Raw genomic sequence first — 19,214 nt, 5'->3', positions numbered from 1 at the left:
TATTGTGTTGTGTACTATGATAGTGCTGAAGAGCTGTTTACATTTATTGCACCTTGGTTATGTATTGAAAAGCAACAGTACTTTGCAATTCAACTACTTTCCAACTACTCAAATTCCAGATCAATAAAAGGTCTTCTGGAAGCCCTGTGATATACTTTACAGTCTGTATTGCAACTACGATTAGCTAAAAACTGACTTAAACAAAATTAACTCAGTAATAGCTGATACGCAGTTACATTTCCTGAATATCACTCATAGATACATACCACACACCTCTTTTGGCCACTGTCAATATAACTTTATCAGTGGCTGTGTGAGGAGACAGTTGAAGTTTGCAGATTACCTCAACTCCAAACTTTTCCTTCCCCTTTCCTGTAAAACAGAATGGTGCTTGAGGATTTAATTGAGGTTAGAGACTTGCCAAAAAGAAAATAAAAGAATTCCTGAAAACCAAAGACACCAAGACAGAAGAGGATGAAATAATGGTCTCCTTTGACGTAACAGCCCTGTTCACATCCATTAACATCAATCTGGCCAAGGAATCACTGACTACATTATAAGAACCAAAGACACATACATCAAATACCACCAACTTCATCAGTAAGGACAACATTATCAAGCTAGTGGACCTATGCCTTACCACCCACTTCACTTTCAATAACAAAATTTACAGACAAACCAACGGAACACCCATGGGATCTCCAATATCAGGGTTCTTAACAGAGGCAGTAATGCAGAGAATCGAACAAATAGCTCTGCCCACCATCCAACCCAAACTTTGGGTCTGCTACGTGGATGACACCTTTGTCATCACAAAACAAAACAAATTAGAGGAAACCTTCAAGACCATCAATAATATCCCTACTGGCATAAAATTTACTAAAGATGAGGATAACAACAACAAACTGCCATTCCGAAATGTCACAATAAAGTGAGCAGTCAATTGGGAACTTCAAACCAACATCTACAGGAAAACAACACATATAGACCAATTACTGATTTACAGAAGCAAATCATCCCAAACCCACAAACGAAGCTGCATTAGAACATTATTTCAACAAGCCACCACATACTGCAATATAGAGGAACTACAAAGAGCAGTGGAAAATCACTTATACAACATATTCAAAAAGAACGGATACCAATCTCACCATCAAGCCAGCGGATAAAGGGGGTGCAGTGGTAGTTTGGCGCACTGACCTCTACACCGCTGAAGCCAGACGCCAACTCGAAGACACCTCCTCCTACTGCCCCCTCCATCACCAAACCATGATCTCCCAGACCATACAGAACCTCATCACCTCAGGAGATCTCCCACCCACAGCTTCCAACCTCATAGGCTGGGAACCCCACACCACCCAATTCTACCTCCTTCGCAAGATCCACAAGCCTGACCACCCTGGCCGACCCATTGTCTCAGCATGCTACGCCCTCCACCTCCTCCAAGACTTCCGTTTCCCCAGCCCCTAACGCCTCATCTTCACCATGGATATCCAATCCCTTTACAGCTCCATCTGCCATGACCAGAGCCTCCAAGCCCACGGTTTCTCCCTCTCCCGACATCCCCAACAGTACCCTTCCACTTCTCATTTGTTTGGCTGAACTGTCCTCACCCTTAACAATTTCTCCTTCAAATCCTCCCACTTTCTCCAGACCAAAGGAGGTAGCCATGGGCACCCGTATGGGCCCCAGCTATGCCTGTCTCTTCATTGGCTATGTAGAACAGTCCATCTTCCATAGTTACACAGGCACCACTCCCCACCTCTTCCTCCACTACATCGATGACTGCATCGGCGCCACCTCGTGTTCCCACGAGGAGGTTGAGCAATTCATCAACTTCACCAACACATTCCACTCCAACCTTAAATTCACTTGGACCATGTCTGACACCTCCCTCCCCTTCCTGGACCTCTCCATCTCCATTAATGACAACCGACTTGACACCGACATTTTTTACAAACCCACCGACTCCCACATCTACCTGGATTACACCTCTTCCCACCCTACCTCCTACAAAAATGCCATCCAGTATTCCCAATTCCTCCGCCTCCACCGTATCTGCTCCCAGGAGGACCAGTTCCACCACAGAACACACCTTCTTGAGAGACCGCAATTTCCCTTCCCACGAGTAAAAGATGCCCTTGAACGCATCTAGACAACATCCCGCATCTCCGCCCTCGAACCCCACCCCTCCAACTGTAACAAGGACAGAATCCCCCTGGTGCTCACCTTCCACCCTACCAACCTTCGCATTAACCGCATCATCTGCTGACATTTCCGCCACCTCCAAACGGACTCCACCGCCAGAGGTATATTTCCCTCCCCACCCCTTTCCGCAAAGACCGTTCCCTCCATGACTACCTGGTCAGGTCCATGCCCCCCAACAAACCACCCACCCATCCTGGCACCTTCCCCTGCCACCGCAGGAATTGCAAAACCTGTGCCCACACCTCCTCCCTCACCTCCATCTAAGGCCCCAAAGGAGCCTTCCACATCCATCAAAGTTTCACCTGCACACCCACCAATGACATTTATTGCATCCGTTGCTCCCAATGCGGTCTCCCTTACATTGGGGAGACTGGACGCCTCCTCGCAGAGCGCTTCAGGGAACATCTCCGGGACACCCGCACTAATCATCCCTACCACCCCGTGGCCCAACATTTCAACTACCCCTCCCACTCTGCTGAGGGCCTCCTTCACCGCCGCTCCTTCACCACCCAACGCCTGGAGGAAGACTGCCCTCATTCACCTATTGTACTCTATGCTACTTTCTCCCCACCCCCACTCCCTCCTCTCATTTATCTCTCCATCCTGCAGGTTTCCTGTCTCTATTCCTGATGAAAGGTTTTTGCCCGAAACATTGATTTTCCTGCTCCTTGGATGCTGCCTGACCTGCTGTGCTTTTCCAGTACCACTCTAATCCAGACGAAATGAACACAGTCCACCGATTTCTCAACAACAAACCCAAACAAGCAGACAAAACCTGTCCAGGAACCTTAGCCATTCTTCCCTACATCAAACACATCTCAGAAATGACTGCCAGACTACTCAGACCTCTTGGCATCATGGTAGCCCACAAACCCACCAACACATTGAAACAGCAGCTAATGAACATGAAAGATCTCATACAGACAACAAGCAAAACTAATGTCATTTACAAAATCCCTTGCAAGAACTACATTGGACAAACAGGCAAAAAACTAGCCACCAGGATAATCAACATCAACTAGCCACAAAAAGACATGACCCACTCTCACTGGTATCCTTACATACAGATGAGGAAGGACACCACTTTGACTGGGACAACACATCCATTCTAAGACAAAGCAAACAGAGACACGCATGAGAATTCCCACAAGCATGGCATTCCAACCGGAACTGGATCAACAAACACATCGACTTGGACCCCATTTACCACCCTCTGAGAAAAACAACAGGAAATGGCATCACCACAGCAAATGACATCACCACAGGAACTGATATCACCAATACAAGGAAACCTAAACACACAAATAGAAAGCGGTTCACTCACACCAATGCTTCACCAGAGGCTCACTGATGATGTTACCTAGTATGGTGACAAAATGTCTGAAAACGAACCTTTCAGCTCAGTGAGCAAACTTACATCCAGGAAAAAAAAGATGCAAACTCGCACTTATCTCATATCCTATTACATGAATCATTCAACATCTTACAGCACAATGCATTTTCAGAACATGCTTCTAGCAATTACTTTTTCATTTTTCAGATCTTTAATAGGACACATATTGAAGACTGTATCCATGAAGGAAAAGATTAACACAAATGACTAAACATTCAGAAGGAACATCGGTTTGCCAAATAATCTTTCTAAAAGGTACAGGCTCTGCAAAGTTCTCCAGTTTCCCAACTGTCCTGTCCCATGTGGTTCATGATGACTTACCTTCATGAGTAAACTGCAATTTAAAGACTGGTGACAAATAAAAAGATCTATACGTTCTTAACTTTTGAAAGCTTCAATAATCCCTTTTTACTTCCTTGTATTCCCAACTATGCTCACTCCCCACTCACTTCAAATTCTACTTCTTTCTAGATCTGTTCCTGGGAAAAGCATTTTCCAAGACAACCGCACTTTACAACTCTTAAATTCCTGTGCCTTCAACTCGCTATTTACCATGATGCTTCTGGCAGCTGTTCCTCTGCAGCTGCAAGCCCATACCTTTGACGTTGATACCCTTATCCCCAGTAGAATGGTCATTTTTCCCCACAGTGGTTGTTCTCCCTGATCCGCGCACTATCAAGTCTAAAGAATGTAAACTTAAGAGTCATAAAGGTACTTCAACCCGATCGCATCTACACCAATTAGAAATAAGCACCGAACTATTCCTATCCTGTTTTCCAGCACTTGATCAATGTATGCCTTAGCATCATAAGAACACAACTAAATACTAAAAAAAGTTCTGAGGGTTTTCTGTTGTGATTCTGTTCGCCGAGCTGGGAATTTGTGTTGTAGACGTTTTTCCCCTGTCTAGGTGATATCCTCAGTGCTTGGGAACCTCCTGTGAAGCGCTTCTGTGATCTTTCCTCTGGCATTTGTAGTGGTTTGAATCTGCCACTTCCGGTTGTCAGTTCCAGCTATCCGTTGCAGTGGTCAGTATATTGGGTCCAGGTCGATGTGCTTATTGATTGAATCTGTGGATGAGTGCCCTGCCTCTAGGAATTCCCTGTGTGAGTGGCTTTCCTGTATACCTTTGTGGTGAATTATCCGTTCGGTCGGATATCTGGGTCAGATATGTGGATGACACCTTTGCAATCATTAAAAACACAGAAATAGAGAACTCACACCGGATCATCAATGCCACACTCACAGGAATCCGATTCACTAGAGAGGAAGAAAAGGACAACCAACTCCCATTCCTAGGTGTGATGGTACAGAGAACACTGAACGGAGAATTCACCACAAAGGTATACAGGAAAGCCACTCACACAGGGAATTCCTAGAGGCAGGGCACTCATCCACAGATTCAATCAATAAGCACATCGACCTGGACCCAATATACTGACCACTGCAACGGATAGCTGGAACTGACAACCGGAAGTGGCAGATTCAAACCACTACAAATGCCAGAGGAAAGATCACAGAAGCGCTTCACAGGAGGTTCCCAAGCACTGAGGATATCACCTAGACAGGGGAAAAACGTCTACAACACAAATTCCCAGCTCGGCGAACAGAATCACAACAGAAAACCCTCAGAACTTTTTTTAGTATTTAGTTGTGTTCTTATGATGCTAAGGCATACATTGATCAAGTGCTGGAAAACAGGATAGGAATAGTTCGGTGCTTATTTCTAATTGGTGTAGATGCGATCGGGTTGAAGTACCTTTATGACTCTTAAGTTTACATTCTTTAGACTTGATAGTGTGCGGATCAGGGAGAACAACCACTACCTAGACAGGGGACGAAACGTCTGCAACACAAATTCCCAGCTCGGCGAACAGAACAACAACAAGCACCTGAGCTACAAATCTTCTCACAAACTTTGAACACCTACGAGGGTTTTCTGTCTCTACCTCCCTTACTGGCAGTGAGTTCCAGCTTCCCACCATCGTCTGGATGAAAATGTTTTTCCTCACAACCCCTCTAAACCTCCTACTTTACCTTAAATCTACTCCCCAGTCATTGATCCCTTTACCAAGGTAAAAAGTACTGTCTTATCTATGCCTCTCACAATTTTATACATCCAAGTCATGCCCCTTCTCGATATACACTGCTCCAAAGGCAACAATTTCACTCTGTCCAATCTCTCTTCAGCTCAGACAACATGTTGGTAAATCTCCTCTGCACCTGCTCCAATGTAATTACATCCATCCTATAATGTGGATTTCAGAACTGCACACAATTCTCCACTTAGGCCTAACCAACATTTTATACAGTTCTAGTATAAGTTCCCTGTTGTTAAACTCTATGCCTCAGCAAAAAAAAGTAAGTATCCCATATGTCTTTTTAAATACTATCCACCTGTCCCATGACCTTAAAAGACTGGTAGACTTGCATATCAAGATCCTTCTGATCCTTGGTGTTTCCTAGAGTCGTAACGTTCATTCTGTATTCCCTTGTCTTATTTGTCCTACCCAGGGAAATCAACTAACACTTATTCAGATTGAATTCTATTTGCTATTGATCATCCCATCTGACCATCGATAGTTTCCCTCAATCTAAGGTTATCCTCCTCACTATTTACCACCTCACCAAAGTTTCATGCCATCCACGAACTTACTGATCTCACCTTCTATGTCCCTCTAAATCATTAATCCATAACACAAACATGGCTTTGTGCATGGGAAATCATGTCTCATGAACTTGATTGAGTTTTTTTTTTACAAAGTAACAAAGGGGATTGATGAGAGCAGAGCGGTGGACATGATCTATGTGGATTTAAGTAAGGCATTCGACAAGGTTCCCCACGGGAGGCTGGTTAGCAATGTTATTATCTCTTGGCTTGAAGGTAGAAGGCAGAGGGTGTTGGTGGAGGATTGTTTTTCAAACTGGAGGCCTGTGACCAGTGGAATGCCACAAGGATCGGTGCTGGGTCCACTACATTTTGTCATTTATATAAAAGATTTGGATATTAACATAGAAGTTATAGATAGTAAGTTTGCAGCTGACACCAAAATTCCCCTCTCATGTGGATGAAGATACCATCCAACGCATCTCATCCACATCCCTCAAACCCCATCCCTACCTGCGCCCACACCTCCTCCCTCACCTCTATCCAAGGCCCTAGAGGAGCCTTCCACATCCATCAAAGTTTCACCTGCACACCCACCAATGACATTTATTGCATCCGTTGCTCCCAATGCGGTCTCCCTTACATTGGGGAGACTGGACGCCTCCTCGCAGAGCGCTTCAGGGAACATCTCCGGGACACCCGCACCAATCATCCCTACCACCCCGTGGCCCAACATTTCAACTACCCCTCCCACTCTGCTGAGGGCCTCCTTCACCGCCGCTCCTTCACCACCCAACGCCTGGAGGAAGACTGCCTCACCTTCCGCCTCAGAATACTTCAATCCCAGGGCATCAATGTGGACTTCACCAGTTTCCTCATTTCCCCCCTCCCCCCACCTTACCTCAGTTCCAACCTTCCAGCTCAGCACTGTCCTCCTCATGACCTGTCCTACCTGCCAATCTCCCTTCCCACCTATCCACTCTACCTTCCCCTCTGACCTATCACCTCCATTCCCAGCCCTATTCACCTATTGTACTCTTTGCTTCCTTCTCCCCAACCTCAGCCCCTTCTCATTTATCTCTCCACCCTGCAGGTTTCCTGCCTCTATTCCTGATGAAGGGCTTTGGCCCGAAACGTCAATTTTCCTGCTCCTTGGATGCTGCCCGATCTGCTGTGCTTTTCCAGCACCACTCTGATCTAAACCAAAATTGGAAGCATAGTGGACAGTGAAAAAGGTTACCTCAGATTACTATGGGATCTTGATCGGATGGGCCAATGGATTGAGAAGTGGCAGCTGGAGTTTAATGGAGATAAATGTGAGGTGCTGCACTTTGAGAAAGCAAATCAGGCAGGACTTATGCACTTAATGTTAAGATCCTAGGGAGTTTTGCTGAACAAAAACCTTGGGGTGCAGGTTCGTAGCTCCTTGAAAGCAGAGTCGCAGGTAGATGGGATAGTGAAGGCGGCGTTTGGTATGCTTTCCTTTGTTGGTCAGAGCATCGAGTATAGGAGTTGGGAGGTCAGGTTGCGGCTGTACAGAACGTTGGTTAGGCCACTTTTGGAATACTGCATGCAATTCTGGTCTCCTTCCTATCGGAAGGATGTTGTGAAACTTGAAAGGGTTCAGAAAAGATTTACAAAGATGTTGCCAGGATTGGAGGATTTGAGCTATAGGGAGGGGCTGAATAGGATAGGGCTGTTTTCCCTGGAGTGTCGGAGGCTGAGGGGTGACCTTATAAAGGTTTATAAAATCATGAGCGGCATGGATAGGATAAATAGACAAAGTCTTTTCCCTGGGGTCGGGGAGTCCAGAGCTAGAGAGCAAAGGTTTAGGGTGAGACGGTAAAGATATATAAGGGACCTTAGGGGCAACATTTTCACTTGGAGGGTGGTGCCTGTATGGAATGAGCTGCCAGAGGAAGTGGTGGTCGCTCGTACAATTGTAACATTTAAAAGGAATCTGGATGGGTATTTGAACAGGAAGGGTTTAGAGGGATATGGGCCAAGTGCTGGCAAATGGAACTAAATTAGGTTGGGATATCTGGTCGGGATGGATGAGTTGGACTGATAAGTCTGTTTCCGTGCTATAGATCTCTATAACTCTATGACAAACAGCGAAGGCCCCAACATTGATCTCTGCAGAACTCCAATGGAGACATTGTTCATATCTCAAAATCATCCCCTGGCCATCACACTCTGCTTCCTGCCACTCAGCCAATTCTGAATCCAATTAGCCAAATTTCCTTGAATCACTTGGGCTCTTATCTTTATTCCCATACAGAACCAAATCAAAGACATTGCTAAAATCCAAGTAGACAACATCAAATGTAATGACCTTATCTACACACTTGGTTTTCTCTACAATAAGGTGGCCATTCGTGACCACCCCATGACAAACTATGCCAAATGATCTTGATTAATCCTGCTTCTCCAACTGTAGATTAATTTGGTTCCTCAGAATTCCTTCCATTAGTTTCCCCATCATTGATTTTAGATTTATTGAAGTATAGTTTCCGGGTTTATCTCTTGTTCCCATCTTGAATAATAATACCACACTGGCTGAATTCCAGTCCTCTGTACCTCTCCAATTGAAAACTATTGCCAGCACCCCAGCTATTTTCTTCCTTGCCTCACTCGACAGCCTGAAATTCATTTCATCCAGCCAAAGAGATTTATCTGTTTGCACATAGGTGACCACAGCTGATTTACACATCCATCATATAATGCTATTCTCCTTTGCCAAAACTACTTCATATTCATTGATTGCCCTATATTCTCCTCCAAAAGCCATCCTCCACTGCCCTTTGGGGGAGCATGAATCAGGCATGATTCCACATTTCTTTATCAAGTCATAGCTAAAGAATAATTTGCAGAGATTTCTTATCTTGCCCTGCACTGAAACAAAACATTTGGCTGAGAATCAATCCTGATCCTGGTCACTGTGTCAGATTGAAGGAAACTGTGGTAATGCTGGCATCTTCATGATCATTAGCTGAGTTTCCAATCCCATTTTCATCATCACAAAGCCCTCCCTTTTCTTTCACCTCAGTTGCTGGCTAAGCTGTCTTCAATATTATACTCAGTTCCAAGGTTCAATTATTCCAATGCTCTGCTGGCTAGCATCCCAACCTCAACCTGCACTGATACAAAACTCTGCTGCCCATATCCTAACTAGAACCAAAAGCCAGTTGTTCATTAGCATTTTTTCTCTACATCTGTGTCTGGTCTCCAAAAGCTCATCTTCCAGTTAAACCCAGTTCATGACTTTGCACTTGCACAGTTCTGTAATATCTAATGGACCATACAACACTATATTATGTACGTTTCTTCAACGCGAGCATTTTGCACATACCCTATTACCTCTAATTCATCTTTGATGCTCGTACCGAGCCTGAAAATGAATCCGCACCAATTGCAAGATTTACCAATAGCAAATATTTGCACATTTATGTTTATGAAACACAGAGAGACAGACAATGAACAGAAGCAGAAAAGAGAAAAAAAAGAAACAGAGAAAAAAAAAGATATTTCCGCTGTTTTTTATGTTTTTTTATGTGTTTCATCAAGATTTCTTTAAAAGTAATGCTTCAACGTATAAGTACCAAATATTCTGTGATTGTTCAGCTTATCCATTACCCATTACTAATTAAACAGAAATCCTCCAATAAAGATACTTACTGGTTTTATGGCATGGTATGTCTTTATATCAGATTACCAAGTATGAAGGCCAAGATATAACAGAGATAAGCTTTATTTAAACAGTCATCCAAATTCTTTGGCAAATTTTCAAAATTTGGTTAATGAGTCATTTGTTGCCTTTCCACATTTAGATGTGGTCTATTTTAGGAAAGCTCCTGACATAATGAAAGTAATATGTTGACAATGTCAACAGCACAACAACATTATGTAAATCAGTCTTGACAGAGATAGATTAACATAGGTTTGTTGCATGATTTTATTTCATTTTCTCTCAACTCCACAGCTAATATTTCCACAATTATATTTAATTAGAATTTAGGTATTTGATGTGAGACATTACAATTTACTAATTACTGGGATTTTCAAGTGAAAGTAAGGAAGTAAAGTATCAACTGGTATCAAGGTAGAAAATAATGTTTCTTCATGACAGCTTCATGTAGTTCAAGAGGCAATAGTTTCAGGAGAGTTAATGAAGCTTAAAAACTAACTAAGCTTGTTAGCTATGGGTTACCTCAGCTAAGTACTACTCTGGCATCGTCCTGACTTGAAATGTTAAGTCTCCAAAGGGTAGGGCAATGCCGATTAATTTGAGTCTTCTTGTAACATATGGGAATTTTGAAAAATAGCCTCATTGCTTAGGAATGTCGAGAGAAAAAAAAGAGAGTTTGACATTGAGAGTGCTTCACTTACTTAATATTCTTCTAATCAGTTTGACTTATTGTCAGTGTTCTTACCTCTGGGCCAAAAGAAATAAAGATTCAAGACTCCTCCTCCCTATCCCAGGCATGAGCACTTAATCTAAGTTGATACTTAAAAGCAGCACTGAAGGAGTGCAGAATTGTCAATGTTACTATTTTTTGGGATCAGACAGACATTTTTTTCTACTTCTAAAGGTGGGCTTAAAAGATGTAATGGCACTACTTGAGATCATTCCTGTGTCCTGGCCAGCATTCATTCCTGATCACCACCAAATTGGATAACCTAACTATGGGGCCTTGCTGTGAGCATACTCACTGGCACATTTGTTTACAAGTTGTTAGAATCCAAAGGCTACATTAAAGTAAAGATTACATAAATTAGGTTTGTATTCAAGAAGCATGGAAAATGATTTGATTGAGAACATAGAGCACTACAGCACACGAACAGGCCCTTCAGCCAACCATGTCCGTATCAACCTTGATGCCATTCTAAACTAATCCCATTTATGGTCCATAGCCCTCTATTCCCAGCCTGTTTCTCGGTCTGTTTAAATGCCTCTTAAATATTGCTATCAAATCAGCTTCTACCACCTCCACTGGCAGCATTACAGGCTCCTACCATCCTCTGAAAAAAACATTGCCTCATACATCTCCTTTAAACTTTACCCCTCTCTCTTAAACCTATGGTACTTGGTATTTAACATTTCTAGTCTAGGAAAAAGATTCCAACTATCCACCCTATCCATGCCTCTCATAATTTTTATATAGTTCCATCAGGTTGCCCTCAGCCTCTAATGCTCTAGCAAAACAATTCAATTTTGTCCAACCCCTCCTTTCAGCTAAAGCACTCTAATCCAGACAACATTCTCGTAAACCTCTTTTGCATACTCTCCAAAGCCTCCACATCCTTCCAATGGTGTGGGAACCAGACTGCACACAGTATTTGAAATGTGGTCTAACTGAAGTCTTTTGCAGCTGTAACATGATTTGCCAAATTTCATACACAATGCCCGGACCGATAATGGCAAGCAGGCCGTAAACCTTCTTTATCAACTTATCCATTTGTGTTGTCACTTTCTTGAAGCTTGAGACTTGCACCCCAAGATCCCTCTGTATATCACTGCTTGTAAAGGTTCTGCCATTTACTCTATAATTTCCTCTTGCATTTGACCTCCCAAAATGCCTTACCTCACAGATGTCTAGATTAAACTTCATCTGCCATTTTGCAGCTCAACTTTCCAACAGATCTTTATCCTGCTATATCCTTTGGCAACCTTCCTAACTATCCAATAGTCTACCAAATTTCATGTCATCTGCAAGATTACTAATCAGACCATCTACATTTTCATTCAAATCCTTTTTATATATTACAAACAACATAGCTCCCAACTTTGATCCTTGCAGAACAGCACTGATCACACAACTCCAGTCAAAAAAAACACTCCTCCACAACTACTCTGTCTTCTCTGACCAAGCCAATGTTGTATCCAACTTACCATGGGTCCCATGTGATTTAATCTTCAGATCCATCCTACCATGAGGCACTTTGTCAAATGCTTTAATAAAGTCCATGTAGACAACATCTATTGCCCTATTCTGAATTACCTTCATTTCTTCCTCAAAAAACTCAATCGAATTTGTGAGACAAGGCCTTCCCACACAAAGCCTTGCTGACTATCCAGAATAGATCAATTATTTTCCAAATGCGTAAATCCTGTCGCTAAGTGGCTTCTCCAATAATTTCCCTACCACTGACATAAGGCTCACCAGCCAATAACCTGCTGGATTATGCCTGTTTACCTTCTTAAAGAAATGAATAACATCGATTAATCTCCAGTCTTCTGAGACCTTGCCTGTGGCTAAAGAGAATACATCGATCTCTGTCAAGGCCCCAGTAATCTCTTCTTTTGCCTCCCTCTGATCCCTATCCCCTGCTGATAGCTAGGTTCAGTACCCATAGGGAGGGCCTCAACCGGGACCTTGGGTTCATGTCACATTACAGGTGATCACCATTGCACTACACAGACACATCACACAAAAGTTAAAAATCACACAACACCAGGTTATAGTCCAACAGGTTTAATTGGAAGCATACTAGCTTTCGGAGCGACGCTCCTTCATCAGGTGATGTGGAGGACTCGATTGGAACACAGAGTTTATAGCAAAAATTTGCAGTGTGATGTAACTGTAATTATACATTGAAGAATTGATTGTCTGTTAAGCCTTTCATCTGTTAGAATACAGTGATAGTTTCACTTCTTTCATGTGTAAATCACAAAACCCTTTTTTAAAAATAGTTAACAGACAATCAATTCTTCAATGTATAATTTCAGTTACATCACACTGCAAATTTTTGCTATAAATTCTGTGTTACGATCGAGCCCTCCACAATCTCCTGATGAAGGAGCGTCGCTCCGAAAGCTAGTGTGCTTCCAATTAAACCTGTTGGACTATAACCTGGTGTTGTGTGACTTTTAACTTTGTACACCCCAGTCCAACACCGGCATCTCCGAATCATTTGCCTCCCTCAGTATTCTGGGATAGATCACATCAGACCCTGGGGACTTACTTACCTTATTGTTTTTAAGATTTTTAGAATTTTGATAGTGGCATGAAAGTGTAAACTGAAACATAAAATATCAATACTTATTTGTCATTTTAAGTGAATGGGTTAACATTGCCATATGGATTCCAACACAAGTCATCTACAGTACTTTGGGGAGAAAGTGAGGTCTGCAGATGCTGGAGATCAGAGCTGAAAATGTGTTGCTGGAAAAGCGCAGCAGGTCAGGCAGCATCCAGGGAACAGGAGAATCGACGTTTCGGGCATAAGCCCTTCTTCAGGAATCCTGAAGATTCCTGAAGAACGATTCCTGAAGAAGGGCTTATGCCCGAAACGTCAATTCTCCTGTTCCCTGGATGCTGCCTGACCTGCTGCGCTTTTCCAGCAACACATTTTCAGCTACAGTACTTTGGGCCAATAAAAGGATAGATCCAAATAGTATATCATGGAACTAGACAAAGTGAAGATTTCAGGGTTTATGCACACAGATCAACAAAATATAACAGATACGAGTAAAATACAAGGAACTTGTTGCCTTTGGAACAAGAGGATTGGCAAATAAAGGTGATCAAGTTTTACTAAAGCTGAACAAAGCCCTGATTTGACCACATTTGAAGTAATGCATAGAATACTAGGTGCAACACATTAAAAGGGAAAACAACAGCCTTGAAAGGATTGCAGGAGAATTTCATTGGGACATTTCACAGTTGAAATTTGCAAGTTCAAATGTCAAAGTCTGGAGATGTACAAAACTTAAAAGATTTCTAACCTGGGATTAGGACAGTATAGAATTTCAACAAGACATTGACAAATTCATGGTGTAGGCAAATAGCTGACAGATGGCCAGAACACAAAAAGATAGTGTAAACTAAAAAGGGTGGTATTCTAAATGGTGTGCAGAAGTAGAACTTGGGTGTATACCTACCCAAGTCATTAAGGGTGGCAGAACAGGTAGAGAGATGTGTTAAAAAAGTATAAAATACTCTTGGCTTCATTATTTAGAGCACTAAGCAAACAGTAGGGACATTTCACTGAACTAACATAAGATATTTTATAAGAGTAGAAAAGTAAAAATTAAATTAAAACAAAATATAAATATCTTTATCAAAGTAAAAGGAGCAGGCTTTATTGCAGAAACATTTAATACCTGTGTAGTGGTATTCCAATGTCAATGGAAACTTAAAATATAGATAATATAAATTATAGAAAACTGGAGTCTTACGTTGTTCTCATTGTAGCAGTATGTGACTTTTGCTTGAATGTCACCAACATTCAGTGCTGGAGCAATTTTACTGGAAGTAAACCTCAGACGAGATCTGAAAAAAAAAGTTGACAATACTCAAAAGTGCCAAAGGCTAAATTTCTGTATTTGTTGTACATAATACAACATTGATAATATGATAACACATCTCCAGAATAATCCACAAGGTCCAGGTTAAATCTCCTAAAATACTCCAAATCTCCAATTTTGTTTTGCCTCTCATATGGTATAAATCCATACCTCAATGATCTAACCACTGGATTTGCAGCTGACACTAGTACTGAATGGACCTCTCTAACTTCAAATCATGTTGATCTTGCTTTATGGACCTCCTGTGCAACTGTAACCTTGTATTCCTCTCTCCGTCTTAAGCACCCTATGATCTGTATGCCCTTGTTTGCTATGATCTGCATGCCCTTGTTTGCTATGATCTGCCTGTACTGCTTGCAAAACAAAGCTTTTCACAGTCCATGTGATTACAATAAATTAAGTCAAAACATCAAATCAAAAATCAAATCAAATTTGTTTCTATTAAAAGCAGATTTTAGAAAGGAACAAAATAGGACTCAGACACTCACTGAAGAGTTTATTTACTGATTTTTTTTTAATTGATATTGATATTAACATTGATACCTACTTTGTCGCTTTCTTTCCATCCCCTTGAGATTTTCCATCTACCTCACATTCTCCCACATCTTCAGTAGGGCTCTGGGGTTCTATTCGAGGGAATGCTGTCTTCAAAGTATCCACAATCGCACTGACAACAATCTGCAGGGAAAGAAACCCATGCTAAGATAAATTTCCTTACAGCTGTTGCAATCAACCCCATTAAACCCTTCAGCAGAATAAACTTCTTAGTACAATATATCCTTGGTATAACCTCACTCCGAACATCATCAATTCCTCTGGTTGAAAAAAAATTAAAAATTAATCTTGAGGATTGTAATCCATTGTGGTTGAAATCACAACTCAGAGATTTAAAACAGTATTACTGTGTCCCAGAATTAGCACATTCTGTCTGAGAACTGAACTTCTCAACTTTTATTTAAAAATATGGAGCTATTGTTGTATAGTATTGAACAAAGAGCAGCTCTTTAAAAAAAAGACCGGTTAATAAAAGCTTGGGCAAAATTACTCCTGAAGTTAAAATTTACCTTGTCAATCCTGGACACAAAGGATTTCTTCACAAAAGCAATTCTAGCATCAGTATTTAGAGCCAGAAACTCCTGCATTTCCTCAGAATATGCACTTTCAGGAATGGCACACAGTTGCTGTATAAAAAGAGTTAAAAGACTATATCCTGAACAGTTCCAGAAACGAAACAATAATAGTTCATGCTTAACAAACAGAATAGCAGATTTGATTTTTCATTCACTGCAGCTCCACAGCTGTACATTCACAGAAGCAAACACATTGACAGCCAGAGAAAATGGGCTTAAAAGAAGTGAATTTGGGAAATATTATTTCGGTGACACTTCATTTGTAACAGAAGGTGTTCAATCATGTCTTTTATTAAAACAACATGAAAAATTTCTGAGGACTGCACAGACATTACGTAAAGAAAATTTGGTAAATTTTCATACAGCTTGAAATGACAAACACCTGCACAAAGATGGCCAATATTAGTCCACAACCTTACCTTCCAAAACCATAGATGGCTGATGTGGGAAATGAAAAGCATCATCACAGATTCAACAAAAGCTCTATTTTTATGATTGAACTTGGACTGCAAGTGTTGAAAATTGACCTATATCTAATGATGCCACATCAACTCAAGTGTACCCAACGCTGACCCCAGAATTAGATAAATATTGAGCACAAGACATCACAAATATACAGATCTTCTTTCAATAAAGGGCGAATCTATTAATGCGATGAGTAAACGCAAGAGGACGCTTAGTTGGCTGAATGAGTTTCAAACTGGACTCCTATCATCCACAGGGAAAGAAACATTATAATCATCTGTCACTTTTCTCTTACTTTCAGAAAGGTCTCCAGAAGACTTTTTCGAGCCTCTACTTTATCACTGTCCATGTTTCCAAATGGCAGGTCGGGAAAGAGCTTCTTTGGTCCTTTCACATCTGAAAACCAAAAGAAAGCATTTTACAGAATATCAAATTAAATAAGTTTTTTAAAAAATTTGTGCTAATTTCCGCACAAAGCACTCTGAAAATGATGTCTTTTAATTATCAGTTTGTATCACGTGATAAAACTGAAAGGCTCCCAAAACAAACTCATTTTTTAAGTTTGATTGGAATTTGAAAATAATTTATTGAAATATGGCAAATATTAAAAATGTTTTCAATGTTCTGTTAATATTCTATTAAAATATTGTTGAAATAAAATTCAAAGTAAGAATGTTTTCAGAGGAAATATGGAATGTGACATATGAGAAAAAAAGTACATTCTAATTGATTCACCGACGCAATGGATCATAAACGTAATCTGGATATTCACATGTTAAAGTGGGTAAAGGCACATTATATATTTTGTTCAAATAAAAACAAAGTTGCTAGGGAATCTCAGGAAGTCTGGCAGCATTTAGGATGCGAAAACAAAATTAAGGTTTCAAGTTTGGGGGTCAATTCTACTTTTAATTGTTTCAGAGGTCCAGCATCTTCAGAGCTTTGGTTCATATATTTTATTATGAAGAATGTGAGGGCTTTTTAAAAAATTAAATTATGAGCAGATGTTAAATATATAAAGTGCAATTTAATGAATACCCTGGGGAATACAAGACAAACAGCTTTTTCAGAAAAGACTGACAGAAACAGTTGAAGCACCATAAAATTTGGTAGGCTGTGCACAGACCTTTCGTGCATTCCACGTTTTGGACTCTCAAACTCAGACAGTGCTGAACAGAAGGTTCTTCCGCAAAGGAAGAATGAGAAAAACAGCCAAACAGTGACACTTATATGAATCTCTTGATTTAAAATTGGCAAATGTATCGCAAAGCCAGGTATGTGTAGTGTATGTATTTCTGCACTTGTTAATTTCCTCGCTCCACCACTCAGTGTCACTCAGATTCCAAGCACCTATTACATCACAAGCGATGAGGCAACTCTCTGGAGATTGTAATGATAGATTTGCAAGATTGGGATTTATAATGTTATTACTTTCTTACTTTTGAGGAGCTTGCGTAGTTCTGCCTTTTCTTCCAGTCTAGTTTGCAGATTCAAGAATTCACTGTAGCGTCGATTAACAGTGTGATATGCCACCTGCTGGAGTGTTCCAGGATTCTCTGTGTCCAATGCAGTTTCATACTGTTGAAAGATATACAATAAGTCCTCCATGAAAGTTACCTTATTTACCATTGTTTCGCTTTAACAGTAGTAAATTAATGGGGCCTGCAATCGTACTGAGCATTTTAATGTTGATTCCTGCAGGACCTGGTTGGCCTTCCCTGCTCCCATTCCTCCAAGTTTGCCTTTCCAACCCCAGGCTGCAGCCTTTTCCCCACTCCCAAACTGCCAGTTGCCATCTCTTTCCCATTCCCTACTTCCCAGTTGTGGCCTCTTTCTCTCTTTCCAACTCAAAAATGCACCATTTATTGTGCAAGGACGCAATGAGCTCACAACAATTGAAGGTGAGGGTTCAGGGGGACCCCGATGTAGGCGGTCAGTATCAATGAGGAGGAGGAGGAAAGGCAGGAGAGAAGCATGCAGACTGACAGCAGACCTGTGGGGGACTCTAGACTGGAAGCAGCAAGGTTAAAAGGAGCAATAAGAATGGAGAGCTCCCAGAAACAGATAGATTGGGGACAGAGTCGAGAGTGTGGTGCTGGAAAAGCACAGTAGTGCAGGAAGCATCCGAGGAGCAGGAAAAATCGACATCTCGGGCAAAAGCCCTTCACGAGGAATGAGGCTGGGAGCCTCGAGGGTGGAGAGATAAATGGGGGTGGGGGGTTAAAAGGAGCAATAAGAATGGAGAGCTCCCAGAAACAGATAGATTGGGGACAGAGTCGAGAGTGTGGTGCTGGAAAAGCACAGTAGTGCAGGAAGCATCCGAGGAGCAGGAAAAATCGACATCTCGGGCAAAAGCCCTTCACGAGGAATGAGGCTGGGAGCCTCGAGGGTGGAGAGATAAATGGGGGTGGGGGGGGTCTCCATCCCAGAGGTTCCCAGCCTCATTCCTGATGAAGGGCTTTTGCCCAAGACGTCGATTTTCCTGCTCCTCGGATGCTGCCTGACCTATTGTGCTTTTCCAGCACCACACTCTCAACTCTAATCTCCAGCATCTGCAGTCCTCACATTCGCCTCGACGAGGGAAAGACCCATGCGGAAATAGACAATAGACAATAGGTGCAGGAGTAGGCCATTCAGCCCTTCGAGCCTGCACCGCCATTCAATATGATCATGGCTGATCATTCCTAATCAGTATCCTGTTCCTGCCTTATCTCCATAACCCTTGATTCCACTATCCTTGAGAGCTCTACCCAACTCTTTCTTAAATGAACCCAGAGACTGGGCCTCCACTGCCCTCTGGGGAAGAGCATTCCACACAGCCACCACTCTCTGGGTGAACAAGTTTCTACTCATCTCTGTCCTAAATGGTCTACCCCGTATTTTTAAGCTGTGTCCTCAGGTTCGGTACTCACCCATCAGCGGAAACATGTTTCCTGCCTCCAGAGTGTCCAATCCTTTAATAATCTTACATGTCTCAATCAGATCCCCTCTCAGTCTTCTAAACTCAAGGGTACACAAGCCCAGTCGCTCCAGTCTTTCAGTGTAAGGTAATCCCGCCATTCCAAGAATTGACCTTGTGAACCTACGCTGCACTCCCTC

At 41.9% G+C, this 19,214-nt stretch overlaps 1 protein-coding gene across 3 annotated transcripts in view; it reads right to left on the bottom strand.

The window, feature by feature from the left end:
- The window catches only part of snx19b (sorting nexin 19b), a 161,607-nt gene that overhangs the window by 134,820 nt on the left and 7,573 nt on the right, over positions 1-19,214 (bottom strand). For all 3 annotated transcript variants that reach the window (XM_043676709.1, XM_043676707.1, XM_043676706.1), the window contains exons 2-6: positions 17,555-17,693; positions 16,411-16,511; positions 15,585-15,701; positions 15,068-15,198; positions 14,392-14,485 (exon numbers count right to left, since the gene is read on the bottom strand). In XM_043676709.1, coding sequence (XP_043532644.1) covers positions 14,392-14,485; positions 15,068-15,198; positions 15,585-15,701; positions 16,411-16,511; positions 17,555-17,693 — 582 coding nt within the window. The remainder of the gene's footprint in view (positions 1-14,391; positions 14,486-15,067; positions 15,199-15,584; positions 15,702-16,410; positions 16,512-17,554; positions 17,694-19,214) is intronic.

The sequence above is a fragment of the Chiloscyllium plagiosum genome, chromosome 35 (assembly GCF_004010195.1).
Source record: "Chiloscyllium plagiosum isolate BGI_BamShark_2017 chromosome 35, ASM401019v2, whole genome shotgun sequence".
In the NCBI taxonomy this organism is placed as follows: Eukaryota; Metazoa; Chordata; class Chondrichthyes; order Orectolobiformes; family Hemiscylliidae; genus Chiloscyllium; species Chiloscyllium plagiosum.
The sequence above is the reverse complement of the archived record's forward strand: the minus strand, read 5'-3'. Positions and strand labels throughout refer to the sequence as shown.